The following is a 19,665-nucleotide window of genomic DNA, read 5'->3' as shown; positions in this document are numbered from 1 at the left end:
TGGTCACTTTAGCAATATTATGCAAATCTTGTAGTGTAAGAGTGTTAGTCTTCTGCACAAGTTGTTAGATCTCACAGCAAAGCATCTTATGTGCTCATGTGCTAAATTCTGATACAGGTAAACAAGAAAAGACATTCATTTATTAGTTTAATATTAGAAGTGGAATTATATTTTTCATTTATGTGTTTCTACATTTATTTTCTTCATTACCAACAAATAAAATATTTGTTCAAGCTACTGATAGTTTATAAAAATTCAATAATTATCTCAAAAAAGGTGAGATAACAAAATGCAAGTGGATAATATATAAGAAATATTAACAAATAATTCTTACATAATTACATGCATTAATGATTTTTCACATAAAGTAGTGCGTCCAATTTACTAACATTTCCCAGAAGGAATACAGAAAATAAGTATAAACATATGATTTAAGGGTTTATACCCCAAATTTCCTATAATCATTCTACATAAAATGTTTTATAAAATTTTCAAACACATGTGGGGATATCTTTAAAAAAATCTATTATATGTAATCATTTCAAAGTTACTATTTGGAATAAAGAAATGTAAATTACAGGATATATACACAGTATATATGTTTAAGAATATATACACTAAATATATTTGATAATAATTTCTATAAAATATTTTATATTTTATAATTTAACAACTCAATTGAAAATTCCTGAATATTTTTAATTGCTCTGTAAACATACCATCAGTATGTTCTTGACATTTCTATGTTTTTTCCATTTCTGGAAGTGACATAAAATAACCCATTTACTTAAGAGAATCATTGCCAACTATTTAATAAAATAATTTTTGTGGAAGTATTTTGAAAAGAAAAATTCTGTTTTGTTATTGTAGAAATAGCAATATCTTGGTCCTTATAACCAGGTATCTAACTATGGCAGCGCCAAAAAAATATAATTTGGAGGAAAGAATATCAGTTAACCTCTTAAATTTCAATGGTGGATTTATCAGATTCTTAATAAATCTTAATATGTCTTTATTTTTAATATTTCTTAATATTAATTTACTCAACTTTATTTAAACATTTAATGATTATTTTTTATAAAATTTTATTCTTGAATTTTTTGGAACTTGTCTCTATCTGCTTATTCTACTTCTGTTTGGTTGTTTGGGAAAATAAAATTTGTATTTTTATAATCAACAGCACAACGTATTTTTTAACCAGTGTCCTTCAGAATTTCAATTAATGATGCCTTTTTTAAAATTCCATGTTTCTAATAATAGTTCATGCCAGCTCTAGAAACACCTTTGGTAATATAGATTTCAGGCATTTCCCCGATAAGCTGTACCTTTTGATAAAGTATCTGGCTATAGTAGGCACTCAACAAATAGTTGTTGAGTGAGAGAATACAATTTTTAAGTATTAGCACATTTCAAAAAATATTATCTAAAAATATCAGAAAACAGAAGGATGTCAATGATTGGTGATATGGCTGCTCTTCACTATCAAAATTTCATCTATTTGCATGTAGTTAGCCAACTGTATTTCCAATAAGTGTAAAAATAAATGAATAAATTAAATAATTAATACTCCTGACTAACTATGAATCTAGAATGCATTAAATTTAATAATCTTATTTCAGAAAATTTCTAGTTGTTTCTTAACAAAATTTGTCTACACCACTATAATCCAGCCATGTGATAAAATATTTATTCTGTCAACGAGTTATGCCTTTAATGTTATTACACACTATTATATGACAAATCAAATGTCACTTCAAATGTCTATTTGAATGCATAAAAGATGTATGTTCTCTTTGGAGACGTATTAGTAAGCTATTATTGTTAAGAATAATATGTTATCTAGAAAATTAATAAAAAATAATTCTCAAGTATAGCTTAATATTTTTATTAAAAAATAATTTTATATATTTCAGAGGATCAGGCCATTGATTAGTGGATTTCCTTGAGCTATGAGCTGTAGACTATCAGAGACTCTTTCTTATTTATCTTTATAACTTGAGTATCTCACACATTAAGTAATTAATAAATGTTTACTGGCAAAAATCAAGCTTCGTTTTAGAATATTAAGCTTTGTTTAAGGGCAGTGAGATTTAAGTTCTAAGTAAAGTTATATTGAAAGTATTTTAATAATAACCAGAATCCATTTATGGATAATAAACATGTTGACAGAGTAAATGTTTTCCATCATCATCACACATAACTAACTTTCAAGTAATTTGGTAAGAATTTAATTTTTTACCCATTGAACTATTCTCCAAGAAAGTTAAAGAAATAGTTCTAGATATCCAGAAACTTACATTTTGGAAAAACAATTGCTAACATGATATTTATTTATATAATAAATAAATGTTGAACCTCAGTTATGTGCAAAGCAGGACGTGATTTCAAAATCCATCAACCATGTTTCCTTCCCATAGAAGTGTATGATATACTGGGAGGAATAAGACACTTCATCTAATAGTTAAAATGGAAGCCCATTATTGACATAAAGAAAAACATAAGAAAGACGGAGGCTGATTATGATTGGTTAATCGGGAAATAGTTCATGGAAGTGATGCCTTTTGAGTTGGACTTGGAAAGGAGCTTTATTGCAGGCCTGTCTAGAAGAGCTGGCATTTCAAGTGAAGAATATTGAGAGAAAGGATGCAGTGGCTTGGCTATTTCCATGACAAAATGTAGTGCGATTTGGCCATAGAATGTAAGTAGGACATGACTTTGGAAGTTTGTTGAGAAGCAATAATAGCCTAGGCTAGGAAGATTTCTGCGGAAATGCAAAGGAAAGTTAGTGTTTACATTGCAAGAAAGATTGCAATCATAACCATTATCAACTAATCTGATGTTCTGCTTATCTATAGATTAAAAAATACACACATGGTTAAATAACAAGTAGATATGTGTTTTAACTTTTTGATTACTTCAATTTCACATTTTAATAACCCTTGATTTCCAGACAAAAACTTCGTAACTGGCAATTGACCATCAAGTGTCAGTTTTCAAGTCTATTAGTTTCTTAATGATATACTTATACTTTTTTGGATGGGCAAAGAAAAGACATAAAACTATACTTAATAGATTTTCAAAACCTATCTTTCACATAACTTTATTTGTGTCCTTCTTCTAGAGACTAGTGCTTTTTATCAAGAAACATAGTGAATGAGTCTATGAGAAAATGTACCTAAATATGGATTTCATCTTCAGTCATTTGAGTTTTACACTTAAATGCAGTTATTTATCTGCCACTTAATTGATACCATCAACATCAAGACATAGGAAATAACCCTGTACTTTCATAAGCCATGTATCATATGTACATACACAATATTATGCTGTACATTACTTCATTTGATTTCATAACTTTTTTCTTTGCTTTCACCAAAGCAAATCATGTTTTTATTTGGCTATGCTATTTTTCTTGTGTAACTAATGTAGTATATTCTCTTTGCCAACTCAGAATTATTTGAATATGAATCAATAACCCATGAAGAACTTATGCTAAAGATTTAACTCAACCATATTCTCTACAAAAGAGAATAGCAAAAACAATACCATGTTGTTTTCTAAGTTTGGATGATACAATTAACCCTTCTTTTCATTAGAAGTGAAGAAGATATCATTTGAAAGAGAACACAAATGTTTTGAAAATATCCCATGGGGAGATACAGATGGAACCATAACATTTGTTGTTAAATTTTACCTTTGATAACAACCCTAAGACAAAGAAGTTATTTTTTTTCAAACACTTGTCACATAAACATTAGCCAAAGAAACTCACTTGATTAGATAATAGCTTACATGTTTCACTTAAAAATTCAGATTGCTTTGGGTCTGAAACTATAGGTTGGGACATCTAGAAAATACTGCCATAGTGTTGTTTTACTCTCTGATTAAAGGAATAAATTGTTTAGTATGTTTTATATCTTATAGGAACTTCCGTTCTTCAGTTTTATCAAGGCCTCATATTAGTTCTCTTTTTTTTATCGTCACCCAAGGGTATGAATTTATTGATTTTAGATAGAGATGGAGAGAGAGAGAGAGAGAGAGAGAGAGAGAGAGATCTATGTGAGAGCGAAACATGGATAGGTTGCCTTACCCCCCAACCAGGGATCTAATCCGCAGCCTTTTGGTGTATGAGACTATACTTCAACCAATTGAGCCACCGGGTCAGGGCAGTTCTCAATTTTTAAAAGTAATTTTTCAGATAAATGATAGTGAGAGCAATAATCAAATATATTATTTCAACTTTTGGTTATGTAAATAATATGTAATTGAGTTCACAGATGATTGAAGAATTTCTTAAGTACTGTGACCTCCATATAAGCTATTAGCACTAATGTTCATATAACATTATTGATGATTAGTAGAAGTGACTACAGTGAAGAATAGTATTGAAATTAAATTGTATTATATATATGTTTGAGAGATATAAATCACATCCCAGCTAATAATATGAAATAGTTCACTTAATTAATCATGCCTGTTTTAGAAAAATAAAGTACTTTACTTGTGTTTAAACTTTAGAAAGAATTAAAAATTGAACATGATACTTTTAAAATCATCTCAGCAGTGTCCACCAACATACTCAGGCCACTAAATTTTAGGATCATAGTCCCTGTACAAATAAACTATTGTTCCTTAGGAAACAGATTGTGAGCTATTATCATGTTACCACTGAGTTGAAGATTTTTCTATTAGTACAGGTAATAGTGTTACTTAGTTAAGACGTTGTGGGCATGGAATAATTTCTTTTGATATTCTTTGCCATTCCAGTGCCATAGCTATCTTAGTGTGAGCATCAGAGACCCCAACGTATTTATGTAAACACGCACTCTGATCTAAATCCCCTAACGCGCGCACACTCACACACACACACACACACACACCACATACACACAAGTTAAATGACAAATTCTAGAGGACAGAAGGCAAAACATACTGTTAATAAAGAACACTACTTAAACTTCTTTTGCTATTTCAGATCCAGAAATATTCAATTATCTATACTATTTTAAAATATTGGATAGTGCATAAGAGCCTAGATATAAACATTTTAAGTAGTCAGTTTTCAAAAGAATTAAATGATATGTGATTAGGTACCTATTAGCGTAATAAAACATGGTTTAGGTAGCACAAACTATACAAATAAAAGAATGGAATGAAAGGATGTTGGCAGTAATGGAAAATAGTAATGGATTTTACAAGATTATACCAACTGACATTTTAGGAAAAATTCTATTTTCTGCTTTGGATTTTATCTAAACTGACAAACAACAAATACACATTTAGATTTCTCAAATTTCTCATGTCATGTTTTCTTGGACGGAATATCTGGAAAGAATATCTGACAAATCAACCTGTCAGGCACCATACTTTAATATTTATGTGGGGATTTGCCAGGACGGACAAAAACATGTGCTAATCTTTCTCCTTATATAAAAGACAGTTGGTAGAATCAACGCTTACAAAATACACTGCTTATTTACACAAGTACGTTTTGTGCAATATTTTAGCAGAAGGTTATTTAAGGAGTGATGGTAAAAGGCAAAACAATGAACTGTTTAAATTTTCCATTCCCAAATTTTGACACTATTAGTTCTGGCAATATATCTCCACTATCATTGAAATCTGTTTTACCCAATCGTTTTTTTTAATCTTCACCCGAGGAAATGTTGAGAGAGAGAGAGAGAGAGAGAGAGAGAGAGAGAGAGAGAGAGAGAGAGAGAGAGAGAGATCCCCTCCTATACACACCCCGACCGGGTATTGAACCCACAACCTATGAACATGCCCTGACCAGAATCGCACCTGCACCCTTTTGGTGTACCAGACAACACTTCAACCAACTGAACCATCTGGCCAGGCTACCCACTCATTAATCATTTTTGGCATCTATAAAATACCTGGTCTTAAGGGCTTAAGAATTTTCTGGATGTAACAGAGAGCACCATGATTTCCACCTCCTTAGAAATTCCCTTCCCCTACCTATACTCGTCTGAGCCAAAACAGACAATGGTTCCATAAGTTAGGCTTTGATTTTATTACAATTATTTTACACTAACAGTACAATAATCATGGAACTCTTGCAGTTTGGTAAGGATATGAATTTTTAAAAATATATTACATGGGATCTATTATTTTTTCAGCTGATTTTTTCTCTCCTCCGTTTGTCTCTGAGATAGGCCCAGATTTTCACCTTTCTGAGGAAGCTATACCACTAAAGGATTAAATAGCAGAAACCTGGAGTCACTCCCTTCTTTAAACATAACTCTTACATGTGGTTCGGAAAGAGCTGAGGACTTCTTTGGAGGCAGGGGAGGAGAGAATGAAAATTATTTCAGCCACCATTTTCTATGAGCTTTGGAGGACCACGGGCAGCCTCATCTTTGGAAAAATAATCCATCAAATGAGTGTTTACCTTAGGAAAGCTAGGGTACAGGATTACTCATTCCTCAATAAAATGTGCTGAAAACTTGTGGGGGGCATTGCTAAACAGCAAAGCAGCAGCTGTCACGCAGTCAGGCTTCTATCTCTGAAAAACAACAGCTAACACTGGGCTTGTAATTTTTCTGATGTATTGCTTCAAACGTTATCAGAGAAGAGTACACTATTTCTGTTAATTAAGCCGAGTTAAAACCTGGTGTGTCATTTTATTGACTGTTACTGTTTTTTGAAACCTTGTTCTTGTTTATAGATTTTTTTGACTTGAGTTTAGAAATATTCCAAGCAGTTCAGTCTAGCAAATTTAATATTGTTAATTTAATCAAGTAACTTCTAGGTATATGCAGGAACATATTGCATGAGACAGTAATGTAATTTGTGAGAAATGTCTACACACAAGCTTTCATATACCTTTATTCTGTCTTTAGAATTTGGAATGATGGGAGATCATACAATTAAAAGTCAGCGACCTCGATCTGTTCATGAGAAAAGGGTCCCTCAGGAACAAGCTGATGCTGCTAAATTTATGGCACAAACTGGTAATACGTTAGTTACATTTTTCTATTGATTGTTGTTAATTTAATGGAACCACTGCATGTTTCATAATCTTTTGCTGCACATTTGTCAGTTTTTGGAGCTGATATTTTTTTTGATCCCATTTTTCTTTTTCTTTTTTTTGTCACCAGTTAAAGTCCATAAATGAAGTAGCTGTGAATTGAAAAGTGCAAAACTAAAATGTGTTAAGGTTTACTTTGCTTTCATTATGGGACATTTAGGATTTACATATTATTATTTACTATGTGAATTAACTACTTTAAGTTAATCATTAAACTTTTAAAGGAAGTCAATGTTATTTTATTAATGATTGATAATGATAGGACTTCAGAGTCAAAATTATAAATAGGACTTTAGATGATAAAATTTAAATTAACAATATTTAATATATTGAATATTTTTCAAATGTCATACACCACACATAAATATTAACTGATTGTTAAAATGTATAGAAGTGTTAGAAACAGTTCTTTTTATAATTTGGTACTTTTGATTTGAAAAGTGGTTTCTTATATAATCTAAATAACAAAAAGTTGACAGTATTTGTATGCTGTAATACAAATAATTAAATATCAAAAATTACTTTATAGCTTATAAAATTTAATTATAAATTAATTAGATTAATTTAAAATACCTCCCTCCAAATACATATATTAACAAATAAATACATTCATATTTTGGCTCATCATAATAAATGGGCTATAATTTCATTTGGATACATTGCATGTGTACTTCTTGGATGAAACATGTTTAAATTGTGTTACAAACATTTTCAGGTGTCAATTTTATTTTGGGAAATTAAAAACTAACAGTTTTAACTATGTCTTTATGAAGTTTTATGCATTTTGATCTAATAATCTGTATACCATTAATATAGAAGTTTCTAGTATGTGACCAGCCTTTTGACATGACATTCAGAATGATTTTTATGGAATTCCCTTGAAGAATGTATATTTTCTTTAGTTCATATGTTCTTTGAATAACATTAACTTGCAACCATAGAATTGAATCTTCAACTTAAAATTGTAAATTTTTAATAAAATGTGCTCTTGGTAATTGGTGAGTGATAGATTTTAATACATTAGTTGCAAGTAGATCAAAGAATTCTCAGAACAGGAGGATGTTTAGAATAAATTGTACAATAAGGACATATTTTAGCATATGTATATATATGTTGCAGCCAAATCCAGAAATGAAGAAAACTTGCTTATCTGAATTGCTTTTGGTGCACCTTCTTATTTTTAAATAAAAGTGATTTATATCACTGTATATTACCAGATTCAGGCAAATTTTTAAATTTCTAAATGTATTTTTTCTGCTTTACAGGAAGCAAAATGTCTCAACCACTAAACAGAAATTAGGGCACTTTTGACTCTAAGTAGAGGCATTAGGGCATGGGCTGACTAGTCAGCAGCCTCCTTCAGGTGCCATCTATGGGGTCAATAGTAAGGTGTTCTTACTTTTCGCAAAATAGGTGGCAGGCATTGTTTTACTGAAAAAGACAAAATTTGGGTCAATTAGGAGTGAAATGATAAGCTGTAATTTTAAATTTCCAATAATGTGGTAAAATTCATTTATGCTAAACATTATGTAATTTTGCCAGGAGTTTTACCTAAATTCAGCTTTGAGATTTGCCTGCAATATATACCAAGAAGAATCAGTTTTCATCCAAAATCTTAATTGCTAATTCAAATCATATGGAACATTATGTTTCCTTACTAAGAAATTACTAATTCATTTTCCAGGAATTGTTCTGTATCTAATATGTGGTATTACATCTCTTGGTGAAATAGTTGAAACACTTATTATATAGATCTATGAGGACCTTTAAAACCATATCCCCATCATGTTAACAATAATTCATAAAAAGCAATGAATTTCAAAATTATGGTTTGAAAATATTTTTGGGGAGTTCAAATGGATGAATAATAAATATTTATTATTTCACTTTTATCCAAAGATAGTATAGGCAAATAGAAATGCATGCGTGCTACTTGTTTTAAATGTAAAGTACTATGATATTGATAATAGACTGGAAAACTATATTATATAAATAGGTTTTTTTTAAAAAACTCTGACACTAGAAAATTATAAAGATAAAAAGAGAGGAGATTTTTCTAAAATGCTTTCTGACATTATACTTTATTTAGTTGTTAAGTTAGTCAGTCTGAATAAATACAGTTAAGTGTCCATGAAAATTGTTTTACTTATAAAATTTTTGTTTGTCTTTCAAACCAAGAAATTGGTGTTATATATAAACAATGATAGTGCTAACATTAATTTGAGAACAAAGAATAATGCAATACAGGTAAAGTCTAATAACAAAAACTAATTGTTATATTGGTCATAAGAAAAAAAAAACCCCAAAGTTATCAAGCTTTATAATTTAAGCATTACTTCTCAAAATTAGTAACCTGGCCTCTTCAATCAGTATGATCAGTAACCTACATTTAAAAAACAAACTTTCCATAAAGTAATCAAGTGAGTGGAATTTTTTTTTAAGAGTAACATTTGATAAAGTAGGATTATTTTATCAAAATAACTCCAGTAATTGTTATAGCTAGCTTGAATGAAAATGGGCAGTGCTCCAATGGTGTTGTACACAATTTGTATTTATAATCAAGGAAAATAAAATGAAGTAATCAGATATACACATTTAATAAAGATATAAGTTAAATGCCAATAAGATGGCTTAGGAAAACTTGTTTAGAAAAATAGTCTTTTAGCCTATATAAGTAATACATAGCATGTTATCTAAAACAGAAAAATAAAAGTATGTTTTTCTGATTTCATGATTTTAACATACTAGCACAACTTTATATTAAATTTTGTTGATAATTTAAATGCCCTGTCATACATAATCTCACCAAATCCTCACAAATACATTTTGAGGTAGATGTATTACTTATTTTATTGAGAGATTCTGAGGAATAGAGTGACTTTCTTAGGCACAGAGCTAATAATTCAGTAGCATCCCATCAAACATAGGTCTTTTGACTTGAATTGTAGTGCTTTTCCAGTTTCCTTCTATGTTTTGTGCCAGGATAAAAAGCCTCCACAGTGCCTTAGATACAGAAGCCTTCTTCATGATATTTAATGTGCCTTCTCAGTTGCAAGGTAAATAACTAGAATAGTTTGTGCTATCTCCAAAGACACATATATTAAAAATTGAATATATTATTATTAACTTTCTTAATATCAGTGAGTATTTAAAAAGCACAAACATCTTTTTTATAAAACATATTAGCTATTCCTCACAATGACCCAAAGTGTTTGACTAGAATAGTCTTCACACCTTTTGGAATGAGGAAGGGGCAGCTTAAAGATTGTAACTATTCAGTGGAAAGGTCATTTGAAACTAGAGCATTTGAGAGATGGACCTCCTTTGGGTAGGTAAGCCAGTGCTTGAGTGGCAAAATTTGATTCATAATTTGAAAACCAATATATATTGCACTTATTTATTTTGTTTTTGGTCAACAAAATAAACCATTAGTTTGGAGAGCGTGGAGAAGGCCAATTCTGAGCACTAATGATTAATCTCTCATGATCCAGGCATCACTGGTTAGCCTGTTCAGCATCATTATGGTATCATACATTAGGAAGCAACCCAGATTTGTACATAAATACATTTAAAAGTAGATTTTGATCCTGATTCATTGCTCAGTTTAATTAATTAATTTTTCCTCTGCCATCATAGCAATGCAAGGGCAAGAGAAGGACTGCTCTTATGGAAAATAAACATAACCTATTTTATTTATAACTTTTATTATTTACTTATTATAGAACTCACATTTTTCAAGGTTTTCTGGCTTTTAAATAACAAACAAACCATAATATTTCTATTTAATTTAATCTCATTACAAATACAGATTGAAATATCAAATGAAAAAAATTCCATTACATTTTCCCTAACTTTAACCTTAAATTTTCATTGCTAAATAAGTATGTGCATATATACATATATGTGTGGATATTTTTTACCATTGTCACATTATTTGGTTTATAAAATAATGAATTTTAATCTTGATAGAGTATTCTTTAACATAAAAGAACAAATTATGAGGCTGGGCTTTAAATATTATTCAAATGGTCTCCCAATAACATTTCATGAATTAGTTATGTATAAATTGGTGAAGGAAAAAACACTGAAATAATCAAGGGTGATCCTTATAGAATTCTAGGACAAACATGATCCCAAAACTAAAAAGAGGCCCGCTTTGATGTAATTTGTCATCTCAGTTACCTCTTGATGATATATTTTCAGTGATAAATGCATTGTAATCTATACCTCTGGGTAAATAATGCAGACTGATATAAAAGGAAATGCTTCTTAACTGTGTTCTCCAAAGTGTAGTCTGCGGACTCATGCTTGTTTGTGAACTAGTTGTTATGGGCCCTCCAGGAAAAAAAGAAGCTTATTCCAGAATGTAGCTTCAACTGCTTTAGCAAGCACATGTTTTATTGCCGCTGGTATTTATTTATTTGAAAGAAGAAATTCTTAGTGAAGAAATCAGAAAATTGAGTTATATTCTGGTCCAAGCCCTTTCTCTCCTAGAGTAGCTGCCTGGGGACCTGCTGCCTTGAGTAGCACTGCAAGTAATTTCTAAGTCATTTGCCAACCTTTCAAAACACAGGGACAAATGGATTATCGTATTCTATTTATATTTGAATTCTATTCCAAAGACAAATTTTAAACAGAATGGGTAAAATATAAATTGCTTCTTGATTTATATAGTCAATACTACAAAGTTTTCAGAAACACTTCTCCTGAAAATGTTTTCAAGAACAAATGGTTAATCTAAATGGTTCCTGCCAGTAAATGACCCAATTTTGTAATTTGGGCAAAGCAACTACAAGTTTTCAAATAAGTTAAAAGTCTATCCTGAACATAAAGCCAGAATAGAAACAGAAGCACATTGCTATGGTCTTCGAAATTATTGGCTTTAAGTCATTTTGGGACATGACTTTTGTAATAGAATTTAGATATCATTTCAGTGTGATGCTTACACCAAGAAAATTAATGAAGTCAGACAGTAATTGGCTTTTTAGGGCCCTATTTTGGAGTGAAATTTAGTTCCATATTGAATGACTAGAAGTCATAGAAGCATTTTCTTTTATTTCAAATAAAAATCATTACTTTAGATCATGGGGATAATTGTGACAGAAGGTATTCAATAAATTCTCTCTCACACACACAAAAATAGCTGTCATGGGATGAAAAAGTAGGAATAGCACTAGGAAAAAATTATAAAGTGTCAGTGTTCAACAATGAAAATTAGATAACCCGAAATCCAAGGGCTCCATCTCACCCAGCATTAGAAAGTAAGAAATGCAGTGAAGAATTAGGGAAGAATACATCAGTATATTCCCGTTCAGAAAGCCAGAGTGAATTACCAATACATTTCCCTTCCTCTCCCATCAGAGTGCAAAGCTTGAAGAGAATCACTTCAATATTAATTCTTGTTGTAAAATTCCGACTGGCCCTTCACAGTGTCCATGGCACAGAGGAATTTGTGAAGAGTAGCTTTGCTAACAGGGGTATAGCAAACTTGGACCTCACAATAGTGTAATATGTATCTCCCTTTAAATTTCTTTTTCTCCTAAGTGTTTTCTTGTACCGTTTGATGTACTGTCGTATTATCACACTTAAATTATTCTTGCATGTCATAATGTCTTTGGTAAAATGCTTAGTATATGAATATTCAAGACAGTATTTCATGTCTGTTTGTTGTCTTGCACGCAGGTGAATCTGGTGTGGAAGAGTGGTCCCAGTGGAGCTCATGCTCAGTTACTTGTGGTCAAGGGTCGCAGGTGCGAACCAGAACTTGTGTATCACCTTACGGGACACACTGCAGCGGCCCATTAAGAGAATCAAGGGTTTGCAATAACACTGCCCTCTGTCCAGGTAGTGTTAGCAGCAACTACAACTGTGGATGTTATTGAATTGTGTCATGCTACGCATTTGGAACGATTGATTTGTTATTTTCATATGAACTGGGTATAGGCGTTTTAATTAGAGTGGATAAGTGTAATTCTTACTCAGCTGTGAAATTTTACTATGTATGTGATTATTTCTGCTTTCAGAGCAGTCAAGAAATGAGATAAATGACTCCCCTACCCATTGAACTATACACTTAAAATTTCTATACCTGTTTCTTATCGTATTTAAGGTTCAATATATTTTCTTATTCTAGATGGTGAAAATGTCCAATTGCATGTTCAAAGAATAACATACCTTTCCAGCATGCTGGAAGTATGATCTCTACCCATTGTCTAAGGCAGTGGTTGATATGATCATTAAGGATGCCAGCTATTTCCCTACCATTTATCTGACCCTATCAGGGAAAAATAGTGCCCCTGAGTAAAGGATTTCCTGTTAATTCATTTCATTCAAGTGGCTGCCCTCATCAGAGCTGTCCGCTGCTTTTAAATGTAAAATCATTGTAAAATATATATACCTGTGTGTTAAATGGAGCACAGCACAATAGCTATTCCATGAAATATCAAAATTTTGTTCTCAGTTAAAGCATTGCATAATATAGGAGCTTCTCCCTCTCAAACCACTGACTTTCATGTAAACGTAAGGACTAAAAGGAATCTGGATCTTCTGTCAAGAAGTCCAAAGCACATGATATAGTGAATCCTCAGATTTATTTTTTTTCAACCATTTGGTGGATGGCTGATGCAAACATACTGACTACTGCACTTGCATTTACAGCTTTTCCAGAGGCTTCCAAAAGGGGGTGGGCATAAAGAAAGGGGCTGGCACTGCCTCAGCATTTCTTCTGCTGAATTGTGCTTTAAAGTTTTCTGCTGAGTTTGATTTCCAGAGATGGCTGGTTCTGCAGTTGCTAAAAGCAAGAAGAGAGCGTGGGTGGTATGGGGGAAGCACAGGGATAGTCCCAATTTGCCAGCAGAATGGGCCAGGGCAACCCATTAAAAGACAGTTTAGAGGAGTCGTTTAATGGGTGCAGAGTTTCTGATTTGCAAGATGAAAAAGTTGTGGAGATTTGTTATACAACAATGTAATTATACTTAACACTAATAAATTGTACACTTAGAATAGTCTTGATGCTAAATTATACATTATGTATTTTTTATCATAAATAAAATAAAAGATGATCTGAAAGAACTAAAAGTTAAGGGAGGTGGAGGAGGAATGATCCCATGAGGAGGGAGATGCCTTTATAACAGAAATGGGAGATACAATGCAGTAGGTGAAGGAAGAATTAAAAGCTAACCAGTGAAGAAATCTAGAAGGAAAGGGAGACAGTATAAAGAAATTCTGTTGAAAGCAAGACAAATAAATGTCAGGAGGCATTAGACTACATGAGAAAAACATCAAGTGAGAAATAGAAAGATTCAGAGGGGGAAAATTTCTTAAGTTGGTCATGGAAAGGAGAAGACAATGAAAAAGATAAAAACAGGCCATATCACAAACAGAATCTAGGTATGTTTGTCAAGAGGAGGGAAACAAGAAGCAGCAAGGAGCTGAGGATTTTAAGAATTATAAAATGCCTAAAACGTAGGTAAAACAACCTCATGGATAAAAACTTAATGGATTTTCAGTTGAGTGTAGGTAGAGTACATTGTCTAATACTTAAACTGGCCCCTATGTACAGTATTTGTATTAAGGGTTCCAGGATCGAGTCCCCTGCCCTTGACAATGAGAAAAGTGTCAATAGAAAATGGAGTGGTACTTGATATATAAATGTATCTTGTCAGTATCCTTTTGAATACTCAAGATCCTTTCAACATGCAAGGGTAGAGTCTAATGGCAATTGGATGCCCAAATGGAAGTCCGCTGGTGCTAAAGTGTTCACAATTCTCTATTCAGAGCTTACTTTCCAGCCACTAGTTATGCACATTCATACAGACATTTGGAAATCTCCATCCATCTGCCAGGCTGTTGAGTCCCTTCACGGGGCAAGGCGCATCAGCAGTGGAACCAGAGTGGTCTCCCTTTCACTCTGGGTTTGATATCCAGAAAACTGAGTAATATTCTCTGGTGTAAAGTTTTTCCTCAAATATTTAAACCTCCCACTATTGTATCTACTGAAGAAGTGTATACTAATTACTAGTTTCTCTTCACTGTCACATATATATAGGTTGTCTTTCTGAATTTGGTTAAATAGAACTGACAATGAGAAATGTGCACCTTTTAATCATGGTTTTAGTTCAGATGTTGAATTAAAGAGAATGAAAAGAGAAATTTCTTTTTCATTTTCTAACAAGAAGAATAATTTTGCAACTTCATTATTTTAAAAATGTAGAATAATTATTCCACTATGGGGTATTGTGATATCTTTTAGATGGTTATTGCATTTGTTATGAAATGTTTTGTATTCAATATTTTGTTCAGTTATTTGCCATTCTGGTAAATACGTGTTTCTTTTCAACACAATATATCTTGAAAAGAGTGACAAAATAAGTGAATTTAAAAGCTTAAATAGTACTTTAAACAGTGTAAATATATTTCTAAAATAATACTTTAAATTTCTAAAATTGTCATGAAGAAAATAAGCTCATAAATTAATAACCAATGTGTCATACTGTGGATACTCAAGTGTATTTGGCATTTAATTAATAAAAATGATACAAGGACAAACTGAACATGAAAGTCACCTTCCACTAAATATTTGGAATGATAGAATTAGAGTCACATTTATTTGCACTATTAAAAGCTAATCAATTGTGTTATAAATTAGTTATATTTTACCCATATTATTCAAATTTCAAAAGAAGGGTTTTCTTAGTTAAATGACAGAATAATGTCTTACTTTTAATATGGATCCTAAGATAAACATCCTGTTGCAAAATTGTTGCTTTGAAATTATAGTTTCTTCAAAAACTCTTATTACTCAAAAAAGAAAATGACAACGCTTAACAGAAAGCAGACTGAGAAAAGTAGGGAGCTACATTAAATTGTTTATTTACTGTCCTGATTTCTGAGTTATAGTTTTATGGTCTGTCCCAGGGTTCCTCCACATCGATACTATTGACATTTTGACATGAATAAATCTTTGTTCTGGGGGCTGTCCTGGGCATCTTCGGATATTTAGCAGCATCCCTGGCCTCTACTGCTTAGATGCCAGTAGCTCTCCTCCTTCCACTGAGCTGTGACAACTAAAATCTCTCTGGATATTGCCAAATGCCCCCTGTGGGCAAAACTGCCCTTGGTTGAAAACCACTAGTCTACTTCATATGTATTCTAATCCCTTAAAATTTATTTAGGTAAAGGAATTGTTTTGAAAAAAAAATTTTTTTGTAAATGTCAGTTTTCAAATCCATATATTCTTAAGAAAAAGAACGCTTTTACTTAAAGAAGTTGTTTTTTTTTTAAGTTTTCCAATCTAAATCGTAAGATAATTTGTATGTTTATTTAAAAATCTGATAGTAATATAATTTGTGTGTTTTATAAAGCATATACTTTTATTTTTTAAAATATGCTTTTATTGATTTTTTTAGAGAGAGAGGAAGGGAGAAAGAGAGAGAAACATAGATCGATCAGATGCCTCTTGCATGCCCCTACTGGGGATCGAGCCTGCTACCCAGGCATGTGCCCTGACTGGGAGTTGAACTGGTGACCTCTTGGTTCATTGGTTGATATTCAACCACTGAGCAACCCCGGCTGGGCATGTATTGTGTATTTCTCACTTCATTCATCTCCAGGTAGCACAGATATATCATAACATAATAAGTAAAGAAGAAAACTAAAAAAAACTGATTAATTTAACTTACTTTTCTTGGTTTTACTAGATAGGTTTTTCAAATCAACTAGATCATTTATGGATTTTTATACTTTACTGAATTTTTTTAAATATGTAATATTTGCCATTAAAATAAAATATCTAATTTTACCATATCTTATGAATATCGAAAAAATTTAAAATATGTTCTATAATTTCCTACTGATTCAACAATATCTAAAATAACAAATTATTAATAATTTGTGTTGTTTTCAAATTAAAAAAAAGTGTTTTTGATTTTTTCAAATGATATAGAAGGGTCATAAAATTTCACCTGGAACAATAAAGACTTGAAAAGTAGTAAGTATCATTACTTTTCAGATGATTACAGCTTTATAACTTAACTAAGCCATCAATATTAATCAATACTTCTTTGAGATTAAGAGAGAAATATCTGCCAGTTTAGCAGCTTTTTTCTGGAATTACTCAATGTATATAGAGTAGTGTGATTTGATCAAGAAAAATGAACAGAACCAGAAATATGAATACCATGCGAACTATTAACACTTTATGTAGAAAATAGGAAGAAAAATAGTTGTTTTTAAATGGAGAGATCTTGGTAATTAGAAATCAATGCAAAAATTGATTAAAAGTATATATTTAACATAAAATATTCATGTAAATTACTTTTAAAATTTCTTGCTATAATTAATCCTATAAGCCTATATGCACATATATGTATATGTGTATTTTTTAAGTATAATTTTATTGATTTCAGAGAAGAAGGGAGAAAGAGAGAGAGAGATATCAATGATGAGAAAGTATCATTGATAAGCTGCCTCCTGCACGCCCCCTACTGGGGATCAAGCCAACAACCCAGGCATGTGCCCTTGACTTGAATCGAACCCGGGATCCTTCAGTCTGCAGGCCAATGCTCTATCCACTGAGCCAAACCAGCTAGGGCTGTATATGTATATGTTTTAGATTAAGTACAGACTTACTATTTATTCTTATTCCAATGAATACAAATTGGCTTCAGTTGTCTCAAATTTATGTGGGAAAAATATAAACATTGTAATTCATCTCATTCTTTTACTCTTTTTCTATATATTTAAAATATTTTTTTTCTAGCAAGTTTTATAGGACCTTAAAAGAATTTGTCATTGAATAGTACTCAAATTTGGCTAATTTTTCCAATATTTGAACATATTTGTATCACAATTTGGAGCAGCTCAGTAGCGTAAATAGAAGAGAATGAGTACCTCATAATTAAGGTATTATTATGTGTTTTTATAATAGCAACTTGGTCAGCATATATATACAAAAAAATTTGTATTATCCATGGAGTGCTATTACTTACTGTCCCAAATATTAAGAATTAGGATGAGATTGGCGATTTGGCAGTGCAAGGAAAGGATCTAACTTTTGAGCCCTAAAGGACTTTTTTTGTGAAAAATCTCAATATTTATAGACAGTGGTTATTATTTCTGTTGTGTTAGTATTTCTGATCAAGTTTGAATTTATTGCAATGGCATACTTGAACTATTGCTGTATCAATTAATTATGTTAGGCAATAATCTTAATTAGATCATTTGTTTTCTGTAGAAATTTTTATTAATTAGGAGGATTCCCAGTGCCATCTTCTGGTTTCATGGCTATTAGAAAGAGATCTTCATATTTGCCACTCCTTTTAAAACAGGGTAAAGAGGAGGCTCTTATGTAAGTAGATACAGTTATTGAAATTTTCCCCTTATTCAAAAAAATGGTTTAAAGAATTACATTTTTAAATGACAAAACTATATTTCGTTTTTAAAATGTGAGTTTAAAATCTTTTTAAATTGTATCATAAATTTTCAGATTTTTTTTCTCCCTGACACCACCATAAAAGTCATTAATCCTGAAACTTTGTTAGAAGAATCATGTAGGCCCGTATTCTATTTGAATGCAAAGTTAACTCCAGAGGATCTTCTCCTGTTACCAGAAATTTACTTTCCTAATACTACCCTAGTTGATACTACTTTTAGTTAAAAAATAATTCATGTCTATTTTACCAGTGAGGAAAGAGCTACATTTCCATTAAGCAAAGAAAACACTTAAACTTTATAACATGAATAACTTTAAATACAAAAAAGGTACATGCAGTTTTCTTAATTACTAACTTTCTAATGTTTATATTTTGTGGCAAATAAGAACATTAACTGAATTTTTAAAATATCTTCATACTTGTCTATTTGATTAGTGTGTTGTTGTTTTTTCTTAATTATAAGGAGAAAAAAAACTCTTTGATTTTACCTCTCTGCTTTTGTTGTTGAAGCTTCTTTGCTCTATTACAGTACATGGAGTTTGGGAGGAGTGGTCACCATGGAGTTTATGTTCATTTACATGTGGTCGAGGCCAAAGAACAAGAACAAGGTCGTGCACACCTCCTCAGTACGGAGGAAGGCCATGTGAAGGACCTGAAACACATCATAAGCCTTGTAATATTGCTCTCTGCCCAGGTGAGTGTATTCTGCACCTGTGACCATTGCAATTTGTATACTTCATACGTGGTCTCTGATATGTATTAAGAAATATTAGGGGCACAACCTTCATTCTGTCACATTGAAAAATGTGGTTTTGGTTATTTTTCCTTGGTTTAAACTGGGTTCCCTTCTTGATTTTGTCATATGCAATGGTATATAATATTTCCTTGACTGAATACTAATCATTGCTCACTTTATTGGATTTCTATAATTATGTATAATGCTTTCTACTAGGATTTAGGAGTTCCAAAGACTTGAGAATGACTATAGCCTTCATCATATAACTAAGAGAGACTGGTTTAGGGCAGTTCTTTAGATGTTATTCTCTCACACTCAATCAATTAAGCAGTGGAAATGTGCAAATGACCATGCATGAAAATGATAGATATTTGCTAGGAAATATAATCTCCTAGATTCACTGCTAGATGCATCAAATAGTTAGGTCATAACTGTAATAATTATTGCAA

The 19,665-nt window shown here is 31.5% G+C and overlaps 1 protein-coding gene across 3 annotated transcripts in view; it reads left to right on the top strand.

The window, feature by feature from the left end:
* ADGRB3 (adhesion G protein-coupled receptor B3) overlaps positions 1–19,665 on the top strand; it is a 700,018-nt gene that overhangs the window by 251,985 nt on the left and 428,368 nt on the right. For all 3 annotated transcript variants that reach the window (XM_059701276.1, XM_059701274.1, XM_059701275.1), the window contains 3 exons: positions 6,861–6,971; positions 12,731–12,892; positions 19,010–19,174. In XM_059701276.1, coding sequence (XP_059557259.1) covers positions 6,861–6,971; positions 12,731–12,892; positions 19,010–19,174 — 438 coding nt within the window. The remainder of the gene's footprint in view (positions 1–6,860; positions 6,972–12,730; positions 12,893–19,009; positions 19,175–19,665) is intronic.

The sequence above is a fragment of the Myotis daubentonii genome, chromosome 6, assembly GCF_963259705.1.
Source record: "Myotis daubentonii chromosome 6, mMyoDau2.1, whole genome shotgun sequence".
NCBI lineage: Eukaryota > Metazoa > Chordata > Mammalia > Chiroptera > Vespertilionidae > Myotis > Myotis daubentonii.
Note: the sequence above shows the minus strand (reverse complement) of the source record. Positions and strands in the feature narration are given on the sequence as shown.